Source organism: Amblyomma maculatum, chromosome 6, assembly GCF_055883805.1.
Source record: "Amblyomma maculatum isolate TAMU_Amacu chromosome 6, ASM5588380v1, whole genome shotgun sequence".
Taxonomy (NCBI): Eukaryota; Metazoa; Arthropoda; class Arachnida; order Ixodida; family Ixodidae; genus Amblyomma; species Amblyomma maculatum.
In genome coordinates, this window is record NC_139349.1 from 30,360,588 (window position 1) to 30,384,085 (window position 23,498).

At 45.5% G+C, this 23,498-nt stretch overlaps 1 protein-coding gene across 2 annotated transcripts in view; it reads right to left on the minus strand.

The window, feature by feature from the left end:
- LOC146185379 (colorectal mutant cancer protein) overlaps nucleotides 1-23,036 on the minus strand; it is a 36,260-nt gene extending 13,224 nt beyond the window's left edge. For both annotated transcript variants that reach the window (XM_084606328.1, XM_084606327.1), the window contains exons 1-12: nucleotides 22,558-23,036; nucleotides 21,364-21,608; nucleotides 20,511-20,659; nucleotides 18,739-18,995; nucleotides 16,994-17,103; nucleotides 16,739-16,881; nucleotides 14,650-14,892; nucleotides 13,216-13,413; nucleotides 11,828-11,989; nucleotides 9,275-9,497; nucleotides 7,817-7,997; nucleotides 706-934 (exon numbers count right to left, since the gene is read on the minus strand). In XM_084606328.1, coding sequence (XP_084462454.1) covers nucleotides 706-934; nucleotides 7,817-7,997; nucleotides 9,275-9,497; nucleotides 11,828-11,989; nucleotides 13,216-13,413; nucleotides 14,650-14,892; nucleotides 16,739-16,881; nucleotides 16,994-17,103; nucleotides 18,739-18,995; nucleotides 20,511-20,659; nucleotides 21,364-21,608; nucleotides 22,558-22,682 — 2,265 coding nt within the window. In that variant the 5' untranslated portion in view covers nucleotides 22,683-23,036. The remainder of the gene's footprint in view (nucleotides 1-705; nucleotides 935-7,816; nucleotides 7,998-9,274; nucleotides 9,498-11,827; nucleotides 11,990-13,215; nucleotides 13,414-14,649; nucleotides 14,893-16,738; nucleotides 16,882-16,993; nucleotides 17,104-18,738; nucleotides 18,996-20,510; nucleotides 20,660-21,363; nucleotides 21,609-22,557) is intronic.
- Between the last annotated feature and the right edge of the window lie 462 nt (nucleotides 23,037-23,498).

Here is a 23,498-nt window from a genome sequence, read left to right on the forward strand (position 1 = left end):
CTTCTTTAGGTGAAATGTGCTTTGTGAAAGTTTCCTGCATCGCAGGGGGAATAAAACTTGCCGGAAGGTCAAGATTAAGCAAGGGCTTGGTGAGACTTTTCGCAGGTTAGCTCCTCTGAAATGCTAAGAATCACAAAAAATATGGCCGTCAAGCATGCAAGTTAAAGATTTGGATGGCTGTACAACCTCCATTCTGTAAGTATGCTAAACCATCATGTTTTGAGAAACCTTCTCTGCATAATCCTTGTGGTGGAGGATAAGCATCCCCGAAGTGTGATGCCCCAAAGTGTGATGAGGCCTTTTTTTGAAGAGGCACCATTGCTACTGCATCACAGTATAAAAAAGGGCCGCTGAGGCAATTACAATTTCGAAGCAATTCTTTGACATTCCCAATGGTGACTGAAAGCAAAAAAACAAAAATTGTCATTGTTGCTTGGTTATCATCCCGAATGTATTTCTAGACCATATTCCAGGCATTCAAGCATGCGTTAGATGAAATTACTGTGATGAAAACAGTTTCCGGCAGCTTCTTGGTGCCATTTGATAATTTGTACTTAGGGATAATATGAACATTTTTCCTCATCCCTTGAAGGCTGAATTAACAAGACTGTACTTCACAAAAAAGAATAAAAAGAAGATTGCTGTGCTCTGTTTGCCTGGCATGCTCTTTTCCAAATGCAGGGCTGGTTCTTCCAATGAACTGACCTTGATGGCCATGAGTTCTTGCATAAGCACGGCATTCTCCAGGTCAAGCTTGTGGGCATCCAAGAGGGTAGTTGCACCACGCGGTTCCACATGCACGCTTTCCAGTTCCAGCAAAGTAGCCCTTAAAGCCGCACGTTCCTCACGCAACTGCACAAGGTGCTCGCGCAGTCGCTGTTCCTCCACCTTGGTCAGCTCACCGTCGCAGCTACTGGAAGTTGAACTCGTCGTGCTGGAGGAGGCAAATATGCACAAGCTGTTCAGTCCAGCGCTGCTGCATCACAAAGACTTCAAGAAATCACAGAGGAATCGCAGAGAAATCACATAAATCACAGACCTCAATAAAGGTGCACTGCACAGGAATGCACACTTGCACTTCATGAAAGCAGCTAAGGAAGCGCTCACCATTTTCACATTATTCAATAATGTGCGTGAGGTAAATCATTTGAAGAACCTGAGAAAAAACCATCACTGCTGTAGATCTAACCCTGATAGCAAACAACCTTTACTCAGTATTTCACTAAGTAAGCATACCAGTGTACATGAACAGCTATTAGCCATTCTCAAGCCCCATTAGATAATGTGTCATTCGGATAATTCATACTTATTTTCTCATCCCAAGCCATCTGAATAACCAAGGTTTTAATGCACCAAAACGAAGACAGCATGCATAATATTGCTCGTTGTGATGAAAAACGAGATGGTACCTACAGGAGAACTTATGCCCCTTTGCTTTCTTTGCCCAATGCATTTGCCCATGGTCGCAGGCGTTTTCACACTCAGCTGAATAACATGTCCAATGGTGCTGCTGCTTATTTCTGATAAACAAGTATGAAATGGCCAAGCTAAGGACAGCTATCAACTCCCTTGTTTTTAGTGGGTTGGACCAGGCATACTATGCAATGATAGGCCTACGAGCGCCATATAAACACTTATGCCATGTGCTAGCACATACCGCTGTGCCAGGCGGAAACGGGATGGCGAACCGCAGGCATTCAGTCCTGCTGCCACGAAGAATGAACTGTGCGTGCTTGGCAGATGTGCTGAGACTGTCGTCTTCTTTTGCGGCAAGACCACGATGGCATGCCACATGGCCTCCCCTCTAGCGATAAAGCTATGAGCGAAGGGGAATGGCAAAAAGCGGACGATGTGGGTGCGAATCGTACGCGGCGAGAACTGGCACGATCCAGAGGGGTTGCAGTGGCGCAGGTTGGCGATTACGTCTGATATCGTGTCGTCCCAGCTGTTGATGCGCAGTAGAGTGCTTAGGAGCACGTCGGAGCACTTGGAACAGACTATCATATGGTGGTCGTAAGGGTGGACGTACGGCGTCGTGGCGCGCAAAGATGTGAGTGCACCGCTGAAGGTTGGTGGGGACGTGGATGCGACGAGAATACTGGCGCTGCTGTGGCAGCACAATAGTGCTGATAGCGCGACGTAGACGGCAGGCGTAATCTGTGACATCAGCAGGCGTGGCTGGCGAAGGCTCGAAGAACTCGCCATGGACACGAAGAGTAGCGTCAAATGTCAGCTCTGCTGCACAGGTAGAAGGATCACTGTGAAACGCGGTGTGGGGACCAAGCAGGACGAAGGGTAGGCGTTCAATCCATGGTGCCGGGAAAGCGGACGCCATAAGTGAAGCTTTCAACTACTGGTGAAAACGTTCAATGATGCCGTTGAAAACAGGGTGGTAAGAGGTCGTAATTGACGTCGGGTAATTTACGTCGAGGAGCCAAGACAGGTTGGTAAATAATGTTGATTCAAATTGACGACCCCGATCACTCGAAATGGTGGAAGGGACACTGTAGCAGCTTATCCAGAGTGTGATGAGCACTCCTGCGATTGACTCCATCGTTATGTCCAGAAGGGGCATCACTTCAGGCTATCTCGTGAACCTATCAATGCAGGTAGCAGTGGTTCCCGCAGGGAGGAAGGGGACCGACGATATCGACATGCAGGTGGCTGAAGCGGGCATCTGAAGATGGGAAGGACCCAAGAGGAGTCGCAATGTGTCGGTGCACTTTACTTTGCTGACAGCTGAGGCACGTACGAGACCAGCGGCGAAAGTCGACATTGATGCGAGGCCAAACATAACGAGTCGTGACGAGGCACTGAGTTGAGCGGATGCCAGGATGGGCCAAAGAATGGAGGGCATCAAAGACGGTTCGACGGTATGATGGAGGCACATAGGGGCGAGGGCGACCAGTCGAAGTAGCACAAACGAGAGGAACGGCACAGTCGAGGAGCAAGACATCCTCCAACACCAGAGAGGTGTCGTACGTGCAAAGCCATTGCAGCTTGGCATTGGCTCGTTGAGCAGCAGCCATAGCCGTAAAGTCGATGATTGGCCATCCATTGCCCATCGCATTGACTTCAGCGCGAGAAAGAGCATCGGCAACTATATTCGACTTGCCGCTGACGTGATAAATGTCGCAGGTAAACTAGGAAATGTAGGAGAGCTGCCTGATTTCACGCAGAACATAGAAGGAACTGCTAGATTCCAGCACAGGCGTCAGAGGTTAGTGGTCAGTTAGGATATGAAAATTGCGTCCTTCGAGAAAATGGCGGAAGTGCTTCACAGCTGAATATATTGCTAGCAGCTCTCGGCTGAAGGTGTTGTAGCGGCGCTCAGGGGGTGCAAGCTTCTTGGAAAAGAAGGTGATTGGCTGCCAAACACCAGCGAAGAACTGTTGTAAGACCGCGCCAAGAGCAGTGTCCGATGCACCAACCATGACGGAGGTGGGTGCATCCCATTTGGGATGAACTAGGAGCGTGGCACTGGCAATGGCAGATTTAATGCCGCTGAATGCGCGGTCAGCGGTATCGCTCCAAGCGACAAGAGTTGTCAGCTTGCTGTGACCCGAGAGAAGGTCGTGAAGCGGCTGCAGTATTGCAGCGCAGCGAGGAACGAAGCACCAATAATAGTTGGCGAGGCAAAGAAATTCGCGCAGTTGCCGGGTGGGGGTGGGCTGGGGAAACTGAGTGATGGCAGTGACACGAGCCAGTAACGAACGGGCGGATGCCATGGGCGTTCACGCGATGGCCGAGAAAGTCCAACTCTGCAACGACAAACTTGCTTTTCGGTTAATTGACCACAAGACCAAAGCGGCTAAGCCTACCGAGGACTTGACGCAGGTGGAACTTGTGCACCTCCGCTGTAGGGTTAAGACGAGAATGTCATCAAGATAGGCAAAGCAGCATGTCAAACCGCGTAGGACTTGGTCAACAAAGCGTTGAAAAGTTTGGACCGCATGGGTATCTAGGCAAGGTCTTTTCAACCTTTTAACCTCAGAAAGCCTTGCTGGCTTTCAAACTCTGCTGTACTTGGCTTCTCTCCTTTCCTATGTGACATGCCACTTGCACATGTTCCTGACCATGAAAATGCCTCTAAAACTGAAAAGAAACCACCAGTGACATGACATTCAGAGCCCGAAAGCTGTGCACAGCTCGGTGCAGTTGGCTAGCATATGCGTGGCTAGTAGCCACCACCACATTCGCAGGTGGCAAAGCTCCGAAATGAAGGTTATGCAGTGAGGCTATCTTTTGGCCTATCATATGGGACCCTCATATAAACGACACGCTTGTCGTTACAGTACATTAGAGGAGTGCGGCCTGCAATGCATCAAACAATAGATGGGATATTTACATGCACATCTGCCTTACCGGTGACAACGAAATTTGCTCCCCTTACCCTCTTTCTGCAAGTGTCATGCAAAATTTTGCTACTGAGCTTTATGTGTATTAGCCCAGCTGGCCAAAGCAAGATGGCAGAGGTCTCACTAAGTGTTGTGAAGGTGACAGGACGAGTCGTCATGGGTACAGGTGTGAAGTGTGAAATGCATCACAGAAAGATCAAACAAAAAACCGTCACTTTAACTTTGTGATTGTTTGAAGACAGCGGTAAAATATTTTGCTTACAAGCGCAATATGTGGGAAAGCAGATTTGCAGAATTTCGTACGAGGTCCAAGTCTAACAGTGTCTGATGATAGGCTGCGGAACGTGACCAGCCCATATTGGGGTTTTGCCATGACAGCATTCCTGAATTTGCGAATTTCGATCACAGCTGAATATTAAAGATCTCAAAATAGTACCCCGAATTTGAACTGAATAACAAGCATTTATTCTGAATTCCAAGCATTCAAACACCCCCAGCTCCAATCCGAACAAGCGAAGTAAGTATGTATCTACATATACAGTAGAACCTCATTAATTCAAGGTCGATAGGACCACGAAGAATGTTCAAAATTGACTGGTTTTGCCAAATAATCAAACACAGCAAAAAACTGAGCCCAACAAAAAAATTTCACAGCGAGAAAACGCTACAGATATCTCCCGCTTCGTCTCGCCTTTGCACTTTGCTTTGTACATTTCCATGGAATGACATTGCGGCACGTGGGCAACTTAAACAATACATCAATTATAAACTACTAGGGATGTGCTGATATTCGATAATTTCAAATATTCGATCGAATAGAACAGTATTTGATATTCGATTTGACCCAAATGTTTTATATTCAAAATCTCGATTTGCCTCCTAGGAATTGTGTTTTTGGAACGCTTCCTTTATGTAGTATTGGTTTCAAATACAGCGTAGAACGCAATACCGCACTATAACCAAAACATTAGTTTTAGGTAAAATACATGCCAGATGAGTAGCTTCCCTTTCAAAAATGCCTTATTATTAATCAGTGAAGGAAAAGCAGCCCACTAAGTCCGCTAAATCGTTCAATGCACGTCACAGGAAGCTAGCTGACTGTCTTTTCCAGAGGTGCCCTGACGTTTCATGGTTAACCATGACATGAGAAATGTGGTGCTGCCGTTACTTGACCAAACTTGAACGAAGATGCTCAGAACGAGCATTTCTCCTGACTCTTTTATGAAAAGAGCGATGTGAGTATGAATTGAGAGCGAAGGAAAGCATTAGAAGGAGCCCTGTATACATGGACTCGACAGAGTCGAGTCGAGTAAGCCTGTCGAGTAAAAAACCAGTTGTCGGGTTCATGTATACGCAGTCGGGTCGAGTAAAATAGCCGCGGAGCGGGTCGCGTTAACTCGCTTGCAGAGGGTAGGTTAACTCGCTTGGCCCGCTTGTCTAAAAGCATGTTGACGCTGTCGAGTCAGGGAGTCGAGTTATAGCAAACTCTGGGATTAAAAAGCAATCGGAACGGCGAGGAGCGTCAGCGAAGTTGAATGCTTTTTAGCCCTCATCAACGATAAAAAATAATAATCGAAGCTCTCGATATTAAAAGGCAGCGGAATCAATTACGAGTAAGAAACTTGCACAATAACTTCAAATCTCGACGCTATGCACCGCTGCGGTACTTACTCGCTAGAAAGCGAGTTCATGTAGACACCAATCGGGTCAAGTAATGGTGACCTCGCTTACTCAGCGCTTACCCGACCCGGTGCTGTCGAGTCCATGTATACAGGGCTAGGGTCACAGCGATAAAATGTGGTGTGACCTGATTGGGACCTGCCCAGATGCATAGAAAAGTGGCCGGCAAAAGTTGCATTATCCGCATTATAACTGGTGCCGCACTATAAGCAGTTACGTTTGTTGTAAGTGGCCTAGGTGGTCGAAATTTCCAGATCCCTCCACTACGGTGTCCTTGATAACCTGAATTGTTTTGGGATGTTATACCCCATAAACTAGAAGTAATATTCAAAATATTCACTTCGAAATTATTTGAACAGAATCACTCTTCGAAACAAAAAACCACTATTCACGCACCTCTAAAAGAATGTTGTGATGCCAGCAAAGACCAAAAGCGATATGGCGCTCCTTCTGCCTTTCAAATTCGAATGCGGCCTAAACCGAATGGCTTGCTGCAAATCTGCACGGCCACATAGTGCCAGATTCCACAGTGCGCGCACGCCCCTGAGATTAAGCTACTCTCATGCTACCTACCACTAATCCGAGACAGTGATCGCCAACACAAACTGTGTGCTGTGTCAAACATTGTGCAATTTTGATTTACTGCAGGGCAGCCGATTTACACATGAATTTACCCTTTTTTATGCATGGAGCCTTATGTGCCATGCCGAGAACAGGGACTGTCATGGAGCGCCTACTACCTGCCGTTCAGACAAATTTCAGATGGTGGTTTATTGAAGTAGGGTTGACTTTATGTGACAGTGCTGAAAGTAATTGAGATGCTGGTAATCTAACTCCTTAAAGCACGGCACAGCATTAAAAGAAAAAAAAAAAAATGGGCCGGGCCGAGCCAGCGTTATGAGCCATCAACCCACTGCGGACCAGAGCAAAAATGATCATGGCACGGGGCACACACTGCCGCCACGTGCCCATTGCGAGGAGTGCTTCGATTCCTGCCTTGATCATGGCCAGTCCGGAGGAGAGCAACAAGCGCCCACACCACTGCCTCCAGTCTGACTGTGCCGTGAGCACCTTGAAGAGGCACCGAGAGCATCCATGACTGCATTGCAGTGAAGCACGTCTTCTTCTTTGCAGGCGCACTTCAGCAGTCAGCAAGCTGTACCACACGGTGCCGTTTTATGCCGAGTTCTAGGGCTGCGCAGTACGCCATATCAGAGTCCCCTGGCATTGCTTTGTAGTGCAGCTTCATGGCTCCGAGGGACCGTAGCTTCATTGGTTTGTGGCGAAATTAGAATTGGGCATTCCCACATAGCAACCCAATTCTTTGAATTGACAAGGCTGGTGCAGGCCGTTGCTTTGAATAATCTGGTCAAATCTACATTAAAAATTATGGGACCGCAGAAATCAAATAATCCAGGATTTTGAATTAACTGATTTATTGAGGTTTTACTGTACAACTAAATTAACAGTGAGAAAATGAAATAAAATCTTGAATTGCTTATAGCCAGTAATGACTGTTAGATCCATTTCATCTTACATTTTTGTTTTTACTCTACAGTGTTTGTGACCATAAAGCATCAAAAATTTTGCTGCTAACCCATGCTCATTGCCAAAAATTTAGCATGTTTGAATCGCATTCACATGCGCGGCTTACACAATACCGCACTCCTCGTACTGATGAACTTGCTCTTTCAAGCACAAGGCATAGAGCTAGAGTTCTCAATCTGGGTACAACCGCAGACCTATCCTTGTTGCATGAAGGAAAAGGAAGGCTATACCTAGTGGTGTGGCTGTGTGAAGAGAGGTCTTCCCAAGGACTGGCTGCCACACAACTGGGTGACGACACTGCCAGGGCACCCCCACACTGACGGTCGAGCCTGTGCAAAACTTGCCGTGCCAACCCCTCGGCCAGCCGGCGCTCCTCCTGAGCACGATGCAACATCTCCTCCTCTTCCTCAGCTGTGCACAAACAGGAAAAGCAAAATCACTGTACCACTTCACTTATACACACTTCAGTGACTACCCTGTACTACAGCCATAAAGAAAAAAACACTGGTCCTTGCTTGCTTTACATAACTATATCTGGTCACTTAAAAAAATGTAGCCTGCAAGAAATGCTGGTGAAATACAGATGAATCACATGGCCACAGACGCCATTCAAGAGTCTACGCATGTACACTTGAAGTTTTTATCACATCTGGTGACAAACTAGGAACTGCAAGGTTTAACATCTAAGCTTAACCAGTGCATGTTGTGTGGTTGACTACTGCACCATCATACAGCAAGGCCCAGAAATCCATATCCACATGTTAACATGCTCAACATTTCAGCAAGTCCTACCCCAACGGTTATTACCAAGGTGCAGCAAACCTCAGTAATAACCGTGGGAGGGGTGGAAAAGAGGGGGGGGAAGGGGGGGAGGTCTTGCTTTGTGCCAAAACTACAGCGGGCCCAACAGGACACTCCTCACTATGCTTGTTGCAAAAGCTACAGCATTATGAAATAAGAAGCAGCATGAAGGCAAAGACAAACAGGTCCATGCAACTAAATAAACAATATATCATGGAGCAAAGTCCATCATTTCCAGGCCTATATTATAATCTAGCTTCAAAAAACTAAGTGTGGTCAATGACAAGCAAATGCAGTGGAAAAGGTTGAAGCACTTAGGTGTAACAAAAAGTGTAGCTGTGCAGTCACGTCATTAGTGCAACTACATTGTTTGTGTAAGCGTGTGTAGAAATGAAATCTTGCCACAGTTGTGTAAACCACTTGCTTAATAAAATCTTATGTCCTCATAAAATCATAATTTTGAAAAAAGAAAAAAGAAATGCCTGGAAATATATTTATGCTCACTAGAAGAAGGAACAAATTTTATCGTTGCTGTTTCTTAGTGCAGCTGGAATGCAGGTGTAGCTACATTCAAGTTGCTTCGGTGCTCTGGGTGATCATTCTGGAACCAATGCAACTCCAAAGCATCTGATCGCTGTGCCCCTGTTTGTGGCACTGGACGCCATGCAGTTAGTTATAAAACAAGACCAGTCAAAATAAGTGTCAGTTCAGATAAGTTGCTTATCTCTACGACTCATGTAACAGCACTTTGAGCTGCAGACGAGTGCCGCAACCACCTTAGCTAGCTTCCCTAACTGGTGACCACTTCCAGTGGTAAATGCCTCAACGAAACACAACTGGGACACAGCCCTAGATTCTTGCAAGACTAAACAGAAATGAGGGCTCACAGGAAGATTCTGCTCTGCAGCCAGCTGGAGGTCGGCTAGTGTCGGCTAGGGCCAGCAGGGCATCAAATGCCTCCAAAGCCCTGTCACTGCAGGCGAGGGCCAGCTGCAGGGCTGTCTGGTTAGACTCGTGCTTGCCCAGGAGCACGCTGAGCCGGTCGCACTGGCCTCGGCTCTCCTCTAGCGTCAACTGCAGCAGGTCATTCTGGCAGCGCAGGTGCTCCACCTGGCACAGCACGAGGCATAAAGAGTCGTGGCCAAAAGTGCAAGGACTGCTGGTCGACCTTGCGGTCGAGAACGGGTCAAAAAGTGAAAAACTTCCTTTCCACATTCGCATTCCTCTGCAAATCAGTGCTGTCCAGAGAAAGGTCGTGGCCTCTAGATGACACAGTCAAGCCTCATACAACTTTCAGTATGATGCGAATGACCTGCCCTGTATACTAAGTGTTCTGACCATACCCGCAAAAGCTCAGCACTCCCCTCATGCTGCAAATGTTGTTGAGTCCCTGTTCCACAGTACACAAAAAGCACCACACAGTGATACACTGCCCACACAACAGCAATGGGTCAGTTTAGCGGTACCCATCAGGAGACTGAGTGGCGATAAGCAACTGTAAATAAATATCCACCACCAGTCGTATGACTTGAGGTCAGGGAGATAACGACACTTACGATGGCGACGCAAATTTGGAATACGAACCCTGATGTATATACAAGTCAGCATGCATGCGTCTCATGCAAAAACTTAGATTTTGTGTTTTTTTAATACAAATTTCAAGTGATTAAAGAATATTGTTGAGATCCCATAAGATCCTTATCATAACCACTAACTACAACTGAAAGAAGATTCTGCAGTGCTGCTGGCAACCATGCACATACAGGAAAGATACTAATAGTCTCAAGGCAATCAGAAATAACTATGTAGAAACCCTCTGCACTGAAGTCGCTCGCACCAGCAAAAATCTTTCTTCACTATATCAGCTGCTTCTCACAGCCATTCACACAGTATTGATGCCACTTTATGCTTTAGCTATCCACCGCTGTGAACATTTGCCGGAGTTGGCTTTACTTTTTCCTCAAAGGACACTACACACTTTGCCTCACGGCCCAAAGGCCTTGGAAAGATTCACTTCTCCACAAAGCTCATCAGCCTCATGGCTTGCGAGTCATTTCAAAGATCTCCAAGTAAGTAATAATAATAAAAAAAAAAACTGTTCTTAAAGTCATTCAGCTTGCAATTATGCTGTTTATTGCCTTTAACTGAGAGATGTCCCAAACTGCATGCAAACTATATGATGCCATCACTCCATAGAAGGGCTGTCAAGAGCAAAATTGTGTACACTGCCACCTGGCAATCATGATGAACCGATTTTTACCTGCAGGAATGTCAACTGCCTTGTTTCAATGCGTCCTGCTTTTGTCTGGCCAAATGCCGCCATAACAGCAGCAGATCGGAGGACCATCTTTTTTTATTTATTTTTTCTCGTGTGGCCGATACATGTCGAGAGACCTGGTACTCGTACAAAAGAAATAATTAAAAAAAATTGAAAAAAGGGCCATAAAGTCATGCTGCTGCAGTACCACTCGGCATTTAACATGGACACAACGCATCGAAACGAGGCAAGTGGTAACGTCTGTTTGCAATAATGGGTCCTCCACCAGCTGTCTAGATCCCAGATTCTGCCAGTAGATGGCATGGCAATGCAGTTTTGTTTGGTTCTTTTCGCCAACATATGGTATACATTAATTTGCTTCTGACAATATGTTGCCACCAATGGCTCTTCTATAACTGTTTCTTTACTATAAAAGCAAAAAAAACCATATTTGACTATGGAAGATAAAGTGGAACTGTAGTTTCCTTTCACAATTTTTGTACAGTCCCCTAAGGATTAGAAAATTGTTCTTTAGTTCCACTTTGCTATTCCTGAGACTACTATAGCATGCTTCTATCTGAAGCAAAACTGCTTTTCTCACTGGACAAACAGGTCTTTGTTGCAAGTTTACCAACAAAGTCCACCTCTTGTTAACCACACTGTTAACCACAACGCCTAGTTGTCGAATTCATGGAAACCGCAAGGTCACCACTTCGTGAAAGAACATGTGCTTGGCTTGCGCTTCTGAACTTAAGCTGGCTAGGCAGCATGCAAAGCTGCCCGCACTCTGCAGTCTCATACACTTCATTGCATTGATCAACCAAGTGCAGTTTCAGAATTCCTGAGAAACGCTGCCACAGTCTTTCACTTTTCAACAGTTTTCTGGCTTACTTTAGTTGTCCGCATCCAGATATTATATGTTTGCAATCTTAGGGCCCTAGTAGGCCCTTCACTCTCTTTTCTGCATTGTGCTGGAGTTCGAGCACCCTGTTGGGAAAACCAAAATTTTGGGGGGGCCATTTATAAAGATTCAGAAACTGTGCTCCTCTTATGAATGTTCACAAGGGCTAGCAGACAGCAGACATTTTGTAACAATTGACTGGTAACTATACATAACAAGGCGAGTGAAAACCATTCTGGTCAATCTCTGACAAGAGCATGCAGCACTCTCAAATGCACCCACCTTGCTGTTAACGCGCTCAATTTCGACTTCAAATTCACGCAAGCGCCCTTCGGGAAGCGGAGAGCCCGAAGAGCAGAGTCTCTGGGCAGCAATGGCTTCCTGGGTGTGAGCCTCCTCTTGCAGCTGCTGCACCAACTGTTCAGCCACTTTGCTGCTGGAGATCTGCACATGTTCAGGCTGGTCAGAGAGCTTCTGATACCTAGTCACTGTTTCCAGCCCTTAATTGCCGAGAACAAAAAAACATCAAATATTCACGCCACCACATTCCACCAAAGTGAGAAATGGGGCAATAGGGCATTTCCTAATGCCCTTGTGGTGGTTTAATAAAGGAGTCAAACATCTTGCATAACGGTAATAGCAAAAATGACTCCAGTTCCTCTAAAGCAACTTTGAAAGAAGACGTTTTCAAGTGACCAAGCACAAAAAGCCTGATCACATAGATTATTTCAAGGGCTGTCTTAAGAGAGGATTTAGGTAGTATGCACTCGCTTTTGGAACCTAATCACAAAAATTCAAATAACAAAAAATCAAAAATCCCAAACCCGATCACAAAAATTATGGTACCCACTAACTTTCAGCTCACTTGTGCAATGCGCAGCTGAATGTACTGCTAACCTTCAGCAGCTACTAGTGGTGTTATATGCATAACATAAATTAGGCTAGTTTATGCTTTTGTCTTCTGGATCACCATGCAGTTCACCTAAGTTCAATGCTAGACGAAGCTCAAGACTTGTATTCAATCAGACCTTTTTATTATTTGCACAACCTTTTGCAAAGTCTACAGGACACTTTTATTCACTACAGATTGGTTTTAACACAATGACTAAAAAGCAGCCCCATCCATCAGAACTAAAATGGCCTATTTACGCAGTTTCTGAAGATAAACAGGTGCACACAGTAGCAATGCAGGTGGGACAGAGTCTCTTGCTTTGAAAGCTTCATGTTAAAGCATGTCCTTACATCCATCGAATGCAAACAGCCCGTCAAAAGAACTACCGCCCCATATCTTGCAGCTTGAACATATCTGCCTGCAGCTGTAACATTCAACAATTACAGTGCATTCACACATGCGAGTTGCAAAGATTGTGCAACCACTCTGGCTGAAAAAGAACAATCGCAGGATGGCCCTATGCTGGTAAATTTAGCAGACTTGCAAACTCTAGTTGCAAACCACAAAGCCAATATAGAACCTAAAAGTGATGCGCAGCTAGATTGACAACTGCTGTGCTTATATAGGACCATGCAGGAAAGAAAGAACTGCAAGACGTGCTTGTCGGTGTGAGCATCAGGGCTACTGCCCCGCGTTTTATTTGAAAATGACAGCTGGTTGCGTGCTCTTTTGCCAGTGCAAATGCATTGTTACACAAAAGTGTGACACTGGCACTCACCCCAAGGTTGGCCATTTCTGAACCAAGAATAAGCCTCTGCGATGATGCAGGTGGCTCAGTCTTGCGCAGCCGTATACGTTCGGCCATCTTGGCCACCGGTGGCACCACCTGTTCAGCCAGTGGAGATGAACTTCCGCCCAGTGCCGGGTTGCAGCTGCTCTGGGGACTGGTGGCCACACGTTGTTGCAGGTCACGGACCTGGAGAAGCCGCACGGACCAAACGTGTTTACAGAACATGAGGTTGCTGGCACTTTGCAAGACACTGGGGCAAACCGCAGTTATGACAAAAAGGGCACTCTTACTAAAAATAGAGGTTTTATACGCTAGATGAGGCCACAAAATGAAATGCGATGATGTCAATAACTTACTATGCAGAATTTTGGAGGTTAGACCACACTGCAGTTCACTTTCGAAGTGATCACGGACTCCTTTTCATAACCAGCATCAGGACTTTGAGTCAAACAACGAGGAAGAGAATATGTTCAACCTTTAAATTCAACTTTCTCAGCAATAAATGAATTACCTGCAGCCATACAAACATCACTGTGGCCATAAAGCCATACAAATGATTTTTACAAAGAACTAAAATTGGGTGTTGTCCTCGGCACATCTCGAACTTACCATGCTCGTACTACACAAATCTAGTACCTCACCGTCACTAGAGGTGTTTGTGTGTTGCTGATAGTGCTCATACAAAGGCAGCATCTGATAGCAATGGCATGGAATGGAGAACAAGGCATATGAAGGCTACCATGAGAGAATTAAACATTCTGCATACACCGAACAGGGTTTCGCACCGTGTGTTATGATGCAAAATAGTGAATTTGGCACACTTGTCAATTTTATTTTGTTCATTATTTTTGCATGATCCTTCAATTTCCTTCCATGGCGAAAGTCTGAAATACCATCACAAAGATAGGAAGTGCATCCAAGCACACAGCACAAAGGAAGCACAAAGGAAGACCAGTCCAGACAGAACTGTGGAATTAATGTATGTGTTCCTTGAATGATGAGCTGCACCATTTATAAGCACCTATCCAGAGGCAGGCTAACAGCAATAAAACTGAGCTGATAAAAGAGCTAAGAGTAGGCTGATAAAAGTACTAGAAGATGCACGGCAGCTGTATGCTTATACCAAGATAAACTAGTGCTCCCAAGCACATTAGCCATCAAATGACCGAAAATTTTATTCTATAAGTGAAAGTGTTTAGCGTATCTTTTTAAAATATTTATAGTGATCACAAAGAAAGCCTCAGCATTTGGATATCTGAATTGTAGCATGACAGCAAAAACTACCTACGGAATCCAAGTTTCTTGAGAACATTTTTTTGAAGTCCATTTGTGAACATCACACAAAAGGAGAAACATGCCCTAAAAACCTGCAACTCCGAAAAAGTGTAAAACTGTGGTGATGCATGTGACAAGACAGCATGCCTTGCGTTGGCAGCGGTCCCTCTCTTCACGCAGTGCAGCTGTGGCAGCTCTCGCCCGCTGCAGGTCGGCCTCCTGCCGTGCCAGCCTCTCCTGGAGGCCGATATTCTGCGAGCGCAGGGCGGTCACTTCCTCCTGCAGCTGAGACGCCTGCAGGCTTTGGCATGACGTGGCCCTGTGTTCGACGGTGGTGACACGGCCGCCACCACGCACGCCATGGCTGCCGCTGCTGCTGCTGTGAAAGCCCTGCAGTAATCCGTGGATTTCCATGCAAAGACAGTACACCAATGCAATACGGCGAAGCCCATTGCAAGGCTTCCGGTACATTCCGACACATGCTAGAGGTACGTAAAAAAAAAAAAACTTCTTTACCATGAGGTTTTATTGCGAAACCAATACTACTCGCACTTTCAAGCCTTCGCGTGACCTGGGCGCAGTTATGTCTTACCCACGTGACGCTGTGATGTCACACCCCACGTGACACACGGACTGGCAGGAGCTGCCAACTTGGGTCTCTCGTTTTACATCAGACGGTTATGTCAGAATCAGCCTGCTAGGACCCTGGCATTCACATTACCCCTATAGGCCACTAAGGCACGTTCATATGGGTTGGTTAAAGCAGTACTTCATATGTGGGCTGAGGAAGAAGAAAAAGAGAAGAAGAACGCTCGGTCACCCGCAGCTAATGCTTTCGCTCAATATTTGGTTCAGCAGCATTAAACCATTGTAATTTTTTTCTTACTTCACCCGAATCGAAGTGACATGCATTAGCTTGCCGCCAACCACATCCAACAATAAAATTACTCGAAAGTGCATTCGGAATATTGATAACTTCTTGTTGGGGAATCTCGTGAGGTTAAAACATTCAAAGAACAACACAGGCTAAAATGTCTTGCTAAGAAACTAGAGCCGGTTTTGAACAGTTCTGCTCTTTCGAGTTCCGAACATTTCTAAATTATTAGACTACCCTTACCTACATCATCTGCGTCATGACGATGAACGTTCTGTACAAGTTTACCCGAAACAACCGGCCGTTCCTACAGTTTTGAAAGCAGCAGCTATAATACAGACAGCATACCCGCTGAAGTGTTAATTCCAACTTATTTCTAAATGCCTTCATTATTTAGTAAGCTTCTCCTCCTTCATTTCAACCTCCATTCCTATGATGCAGTGAGCAGAAACAGGTGCACAGAATTGAGCTTCTGAACTTGAACTTGGTAGCAAACTGTGAAGTCCAGAAGGTAGATGCAAAAGGCCAGCTCCAGTGATGAATACAATTATCAGCTGCACTATGTGCAGTATGTTTTATCGTACTGCTTCATAAAAAAAGTTGCTCATGTTAACCACCAGAAGGATTCCCCATAGAAGGACCCACCGACAGCATAGCGAAAGCTGTGTACAATTCAATGAGCTCGACAGCGCATAACATGAACATGCTTTGCAGAAATAGGTTGCACAAGTGCAAGTAAAGAACTGTCATTTGCAACTGGCCAATTTCTCATGTTGTCCAGTCCGATAATTTCTTGAAGAGCTTTTCTATAGAGAGCCAATGCTGTAGTCACACAGCAGCCAAAAGCTACAGGGGCCGCTAGTACACGCCTTGCTGCAATAGACCGCACCAAAGCAGTCATTAATCGCAACATTCATGACAAGCCTTACAATACTGCAAATGCCATATGTCACTGCATGATATACATGTGCACATACTGGTACTGCCAAATTGTCACTGTGCCCCACTGCAGTGGCAAGGTGATTAGGGTGCTCAACTACTGCACCAGAAGATCTGAGTTCAACCGCAGCTGCAGCAGCCGCGTTTAGATGGTGATGAAACGCAAGGCATCCATTACTGTGCAATGTCAGTGCACATTAAAGAACCCGAGGTGGTATGGCATTCCATATATCGACCGAGTCGCTTCGGAATGTTAAATGTCCTGAACAAAGCCAAACCAAACCGCCGCTGTTAATGACGTGCAGTTTCAACTTGACTGCTAAGCCAATAACTTGAGGCTGAAGTCAGATGTCTGTTCAACAGAGAAGTTACATCAAGAGGAAAAGCAAAAGGCAGGTTTTCTTAAGAGTACTGTTGTCATACCTGCGGTTTATCATCAAAGCTTTCATTATCTCCAAGGCCACTGCTGGTATCCTCTCCTTCATGAGCTTGCATTGGAACCACCACCTCTGTGGTGGCACACTTTCCAGAAATAACATCCGTAAACTCTGGTGGGGATTCGTTGTCTGAAATAAACGATTTGGCTCAGCATTAATGCTTGCAACATATGATTTACACAGCAGATGGAGAAATATATATCAAAAGCAGTGCAAAAGCGAACTAGAAGGCAGTGCTTACCTTTGTCACTAATTGATTCGGTGGCTAAGTTTTCATTGCTTGTGCAGTGGCTCATGACATCACTAACTCTCGACTCGTCCCCCGACTGCTGGCTGAATTCATCTTCTTCCCTAAAAGGAATGCTAAAGTCAATGAGAAAATGCAAGCCTGCTAGCATCAAATGATAAATACTACATATGAAACAGATTCTGTTTTTGCAACAGTGTTTAAGTGAATCTTCAAAATTTTGTTTTGTTAGCTTGAGCTTTCAGTTTCTCTCAGGAGTTAAAAAATAATAACTTCAGGGTATGCACAGCTAAGGAATATTCAAATTAAGAGACATCTGAAATACTTGAAGAGGTAGGAAAATGAAAGAAGGCAATCCAAAACCTTTTTCTTCTTACATGATCGCTACACATCAGTCAAACCTGGATGCACATAATTATTGTTTATATCAGACTGCCTGAATACCCCCTTCAAAGTCCCATGCAAAAGTATGGCAGTCCATGTTTATCGAACTCCTGCAGAACCTTCGATACATGCTTCTGCAAGAGGTGCTTCTCATGATGGCGTCCTCAAGATCACTTTGTGCGCACGAAGCCAGGTCAGTAAAGCGTCATTGGGCACCCGCTGGCAGCGGTAACACTGTAAAACCATGTGATATGGTGAACGTCGAGTCCATTTGAAAGCGGCCTTCTGTCTGGCATGCTTGTTTTTAACGCCATGCTGTTGTCATGCAGGGAAAACGAAGTTCGTTGCCCTACTTATTGTGCCGGAAGCTCTAAAAAAATGATGCTGTCAATGCTCAAAAACTCTACAGTTGCTCTGCTCACACAACAGTAGACCATGCAGGTTTGTTACCGTTGCCGTTATTGCCAGAAGGCAGAATTCCACAACACCACTTCAACTGCTTGTACAGAACCTCTGGATCTTCAATGTTCACATGAGACTTCTGTAAGCCATCTATCAGGAAAACTTACTCTAAAGCTTAGTGTTGAGTCTTTGTAACAGCTTAGGATGCAATAAAGAATTACATGAAGAAGATGCCAACTAGGATGCTCTGCTCTCCAGCATGTTCTCAAGCTAGGGGAAGGGCAGGGTAACAACAAAAAATTCAGAGAGCGCTGCAGAATCTGCACTAGCGAAATGCGAAAGCCTGAGTCTTGCTGCTGCACACGGTACATTGCGCGCCCCTTGTATAGCTTTTGCTAGCAAGGCCGGGGTTCGTGCCGCACAGTGGAAATTTCTTTTCCTTGGCGCGCATTTGTTGCAGTGCTATACATTGGTTTAAAGGAAAGGAAAGGCGCAGTATCTGTCACACTTTCTCCGGCAAGTGTGAGATTGGACGGTACACCGTCGCTCTTGGCACGTGGCGTTTCTTGGTGTGCGTTCAAGTGTGGGATTGGCGGTATGGCATCGCTCCTATCTCGCGGCATCCTCATGCCGTTGTTTTGAGTTACCATCGAGTCCACACGCTAGCGACCGGATTTTCGTGTAATGGGGCTAATAAAGCTTTTGGTTTAAGATAGTTTTGTTGCATTCCCCAGAACCTCTCACTCAGCGACTTAAAAATGAGCTACTGCATCAAAGGTAAAAAAAAAAAAAGGGAGAAATTTATTCTCAATGTTGAACGCATCCTACTATTTCGATGAAGGCATTTTGTGGCAAGCCTGGATGCAAAATATGTAATGCAAGCTAAAGTTAATGAGTTTGTCAGATGGTATGGGTGGTCACAGTATTGCTGGCATCTGTAAATGACCACTAACTTGATAACTGCAGCCCTCTGAAGGTCGAGCTTCTTGGAAAGCTCAGCGATGACACTGTGGAGTTCAATGATACGCTCCTCGTAACGCTGCGCCTGCTGCTCTAGCCGGTCTTCACGGTCACGGGCAGCCTGTAGTCTCTCCAGCTGACGCTTGCTCAGCTTCCGTTCCAGAGCTTCCTTTTCCTGGGATACTTGTTGCAGCCGACCAGCAAGGTCGTACACCTCGTTCTTCAGTGACGATAGTGCAGCCAGGTGAAGCTGAATAGATTTGAGTGAACGTCACAAATGGCAAGCAATATGACTGAATGCTTAACATTGGCAGAAAAGCAAAAGCCCCATAAGTAATAACAAGTGCTTTATTATGCAAGTTAGTTATTCTAACAAGTTAAATGAATTTGCAGAAACAGGACAGCCACTGGAGGCTGATCTCTGGGAGATGAACCTGTCAGTGAAGATAGCCCAAAAGAGAAGGACATAGATGATACACATTAGAAACAGCAACTCTACATAGACAAGTAGGGTAAACTGCAGGAGGAAGAAAATTGAATTCACAACAGGTCTGTGATAATAAAAGGTTTCCGTGGAGCACCTGCTGCTTACTTCGACCAATCAGAGCCAAAACTATACAGATGTAACTCATTAGGTAGCAATTAATACCTTTGTGCGGGCGAGTCGGTGAAGCATCGTGCAGAACAGGAGCGCAAAAAACCAGGACACAAGGAACACATAGAAACTATGTGTTCCTTGTGTCCTGGTTTTTTGTGCTCCTGCTCTGCACGATTCATTAGGTAGAACATTCCACACTGTGTTCACCAGCGCACTGGCTTCCTTATATTTCTCTTTACAATAATAAGTTTCCTCTGAAATCAATGGCTTAACCAAATTATAATCCCCTTTTGGCCCAATGAATGCTGAGTGTGCCTTCACTTGCTTCTCGTCCACACCAACCGCAAGAAAATCCGCCACATACACTTAAGGCTTTAGGTGTGAAAATGTGAAAGAAGTTTATTTATTTATTTATTTACAAATACTGCAGCCTAGATGTGAGGCTATTGAAGGAGTGGGCATGGAAAGAAAATTTATCAGCAAAATATGCCACTGTCATGACTGTGAGTCATGTTTTGTGTAACTTTTGCACAAACTACCCCTTGACAGATATAAAGCACCGCTTTAATCAAGCTGTATGAATGTGCCTGCATGGCCTAGGAGCAGCAAGTCTGAATTCAAGGGTTCGAGCCTGCTTGATTCACATTTCAAATGTGTTGCTCAACTTGGCAGCACCTGAAAAACTGGCCCATGACTTGTGGTCTTACGACATTACGCAAACTGCCGGCCGATCAGTGTTCTGCGAAGATGCCGCTTTCTCTCCTAGTGGGGCTTCTAGTGGTTTTGGCATTAATCAATTCAACTGTTTGTGACAGATGACTATTGGCAAGCAGTTTTAGGATGGAGTGATATGAAGTTTCTCTTCTTATGGGGTTTCTAATGCTTTTGTTCATTGATTTAAGTGATTACGGCAGGTGGTCACAATCAACTCCACTGAAAAGCCGCTGTCTGTCAGTGCGTCTGTCCATCTGGTCCTCCTCGCGAGTACACCTCTCGCAAATCCTATCTCCATCCCTGCAATCTATATCACCGGCTAAACACCACCTGCCACCTACCACATGCCTGAGGCATGCTCGTGATTTTCATGCCATGGATGCCACTGCTGCCACCAGCTTTTCTTTCCATGGAATGTATAATGCTTCCACATTAATTAATCTATCTGCTTACCTTGTTAGCCAGCTCAAGCAGGTCACTGGCTTTGTTAGGTATGGGAAGCCCAGAAGCTTCGATCAACCTCTGCAAAGTGTTGGGCTCAGGGCTTAGGTCTCTGGTGCCAGAGTCAAACTCCCAACTCTCATGCCGCTCAGACAGTGCCCCTGCAGTGAAAGTATTTAAGCCACATGTGAGGCACAACTTTTGAAAATGTGCTTGACAATATTAATAAAAAAAAGAAAAGGTAAGAAGCCCCAGTTCATGAGCTCTACCAGGACAAAATGCTAAGCAGCCCCAATTTAGAGGATAAGGTACGAGGAAACACAGAGCGAATAGGCGTACACGAATTTTTCAGCTCCAAGAAACCTGCCACGCAAGAGCTCACCTGGAAAGAAATGTGAGCACAGCTTTTATCACAAAAATGGCAGCACATAAACACTTTCAAAACCTGGTGAATATTTTCACTTTCACTGGAAAACAAGGAATATAAAAAAAAAACAAAAAAAAAACAAAAAAAAAAACAGTTCCCTCTGTCATTTAACAGAGTATACTGTGGGGCCAGTTTGTCAGACATAGTTCAGCAAAAGACGTAGCGTTAAGACAGGACTAGAGAGACGAGGACAGGACAGAGCTACACCTGAGCTAACCTGGTCCTGTCTTAACGCTACGTTTTTTGCTGAACTTTCCCTCTGTCAGACAGAACTACCTCACTCCTTCAAAATCATTGCACATTTCATTGCACAGACAAATATATAAAGGATGATGAAAACCTTAGTTATTAGTTGCATGCAAGCATTAAAATTTCAACAGGAGAGTTGCCCACATCAGTACTCATATGAAACACCTGTAAGTATGCTTGCCGCCTTACCTTGACTAGCATCACTTTCTGCTTTCCAGGAGCATGAAGCCTGTGCCGATGCAGTGGGGCACTTCTCCAGCACTTCTTCTTCTTCCTGATGCGTAAGGGCATTTATTTCACCCATAAGCTGCATGCGACGCCGCAGAAACTCAGCGTAGGAAATGCGCCCATCCTCATCAGCCCCAAGCTCTTCCATGAGCTCTGCAACGCTGTGCTCGAGATTCAGCTGACGACACACTGCCAGCAGGTCTTGGCTGATGTAGCATGAAAGGAAGACAGAAACGGGCATAAAGAAATTTGCTTACAAACTAGGTCAACTGAGCCAGAACAACACAACAGACCAAAGCATAAAGCCTTCACGAAATTGGCACGGAAGAATGAAACTACTAGTAACTCAATTATCCGCGACTTGTGTTTTATTCACTGAAACATGTCTACCATGTTGGTCGGCCGAGTCCCAGCTAAATTTTTCGGAGCCATCACACTCAAACAGCTAGCACGAACAAACAATTTCACTTTTTAATCCTAGTACTGAGCAACGCACACAAGTTTGCAACTCCATTCCCGGCCCTACCGCACATACTACGTAAATATGATACAGTGCCTTAGGCAACTTACTAAACAACCGAAAGTAAGGTCGCGCTTAAATCTTCGGCCGTGTAGAGTAGCAACCGAAAGTAAAGTCGAGCTTAAAAGCCTCGGATGCGCAGAGCAGGCACACTGATGCAGATTAAACCTTCATTGTGGTCACCGCCGCTCAGGATGTATAAATTACGAACAGCCGCCGTCTAGCGCGAATTTAACACGAGAATGGCAGGAAATTCGATCAGTGACGGTTCACACGATATCTCGAAGTCTCCAGCTTAACAAACACACAACGGCCAAGAATCGCCCTAAATTTCCGCGTAGAACGAGAGGAAGAAGATGGTTTACACGGTATGAAGGAGCACTGAACAAGGGTAAATCGGGTACTACGCTTCAGTTCGCACGTCGAGCCAACGTTTCGACAAGTGGACTTTTCTTCATCTGGGCGTATGATAACAGAGCAAGACGATCATTACGGGCGTCAACGCCTACATTCTTCTATTAGAGTTCTTTATTCTGCTATTAGACACCACCATACAAGCTTAAGCACGTGTACAGGGGATTAAGAAAAATCAGTGCACTGTGATCGCTGCTTAAACAGGACAAAACTTCACTCGCCTGTCAATGTAACCGTCTCCATTGCCATCACAGGTTTGGAACAGTCGTCGAATTCGCTCCTCTTCCGGAGTTGAGCCGGAGTCACTCCCACTGGATTCACTGTTCACGTCACTAGCCATATGCATTTCGACCCATGAGCAGCCTAAAAGCTCCGAGTTTCAGCTCCAGCCGCGGCTTGGTGTTCACAGGAGGCGAGTTGTTTACATTAGGGCGAAGAGCTCTCTCCGGCGATACCATATCGCGCGGATCGCTGGGCACGCTACGACACAGCTAATGCCCGAAACTGCTCGCTGCATAGCTGAAACTAACTGCTGACCGTCCAAGTACTCGAGAAATCTAACCGCTGATGCATAAAAGGCTTTCAATCACACCAAAAACAACCTGGTCAAAGACCGAGGACAAAATAGAATTGAAATGAAAACACATTTCTCCTCCCGAAACAGTAACCCTGTAGTTGCCAGACCACAGCGCTAGAACCCTAGAACTGCTAGAACCGCCAATCATACAACATCTGGGCGGTTCCGTCAAACCGTCAAACGATTAAATTAACATTTAGCAGGTTACAACAAACAGTTGCATATATTTTTTTATAGTTAGTTTACCCGCGCGACGAAAACTCGCACGTCAGCGGAAAAGCGGAGGCAGCATGACAAATGCGCTGACAGCCAAGAATTTTAAAACCCTTTTTATGAGTGTTAAAATTCTTCTCTTCATTTGTGGCATTAGGAGTATGGAAGGGCACTGGCCTAAAGTGTGAACTTTCGAACCGCTTGCATGCGAGATTTCATTGCAACTTGTAGGGTTAGTTTGTATCACTGCTTGTCGTTGCCAGATAGGAACGGAACTTCGCCCCAGAAAGTGCCGCGATCCCTACTGCAGCCAAACAAAAGTCACGGACGTGGTCACAAATATGCCTCTGGTAGCAGAGCTCTTCTGGTAGG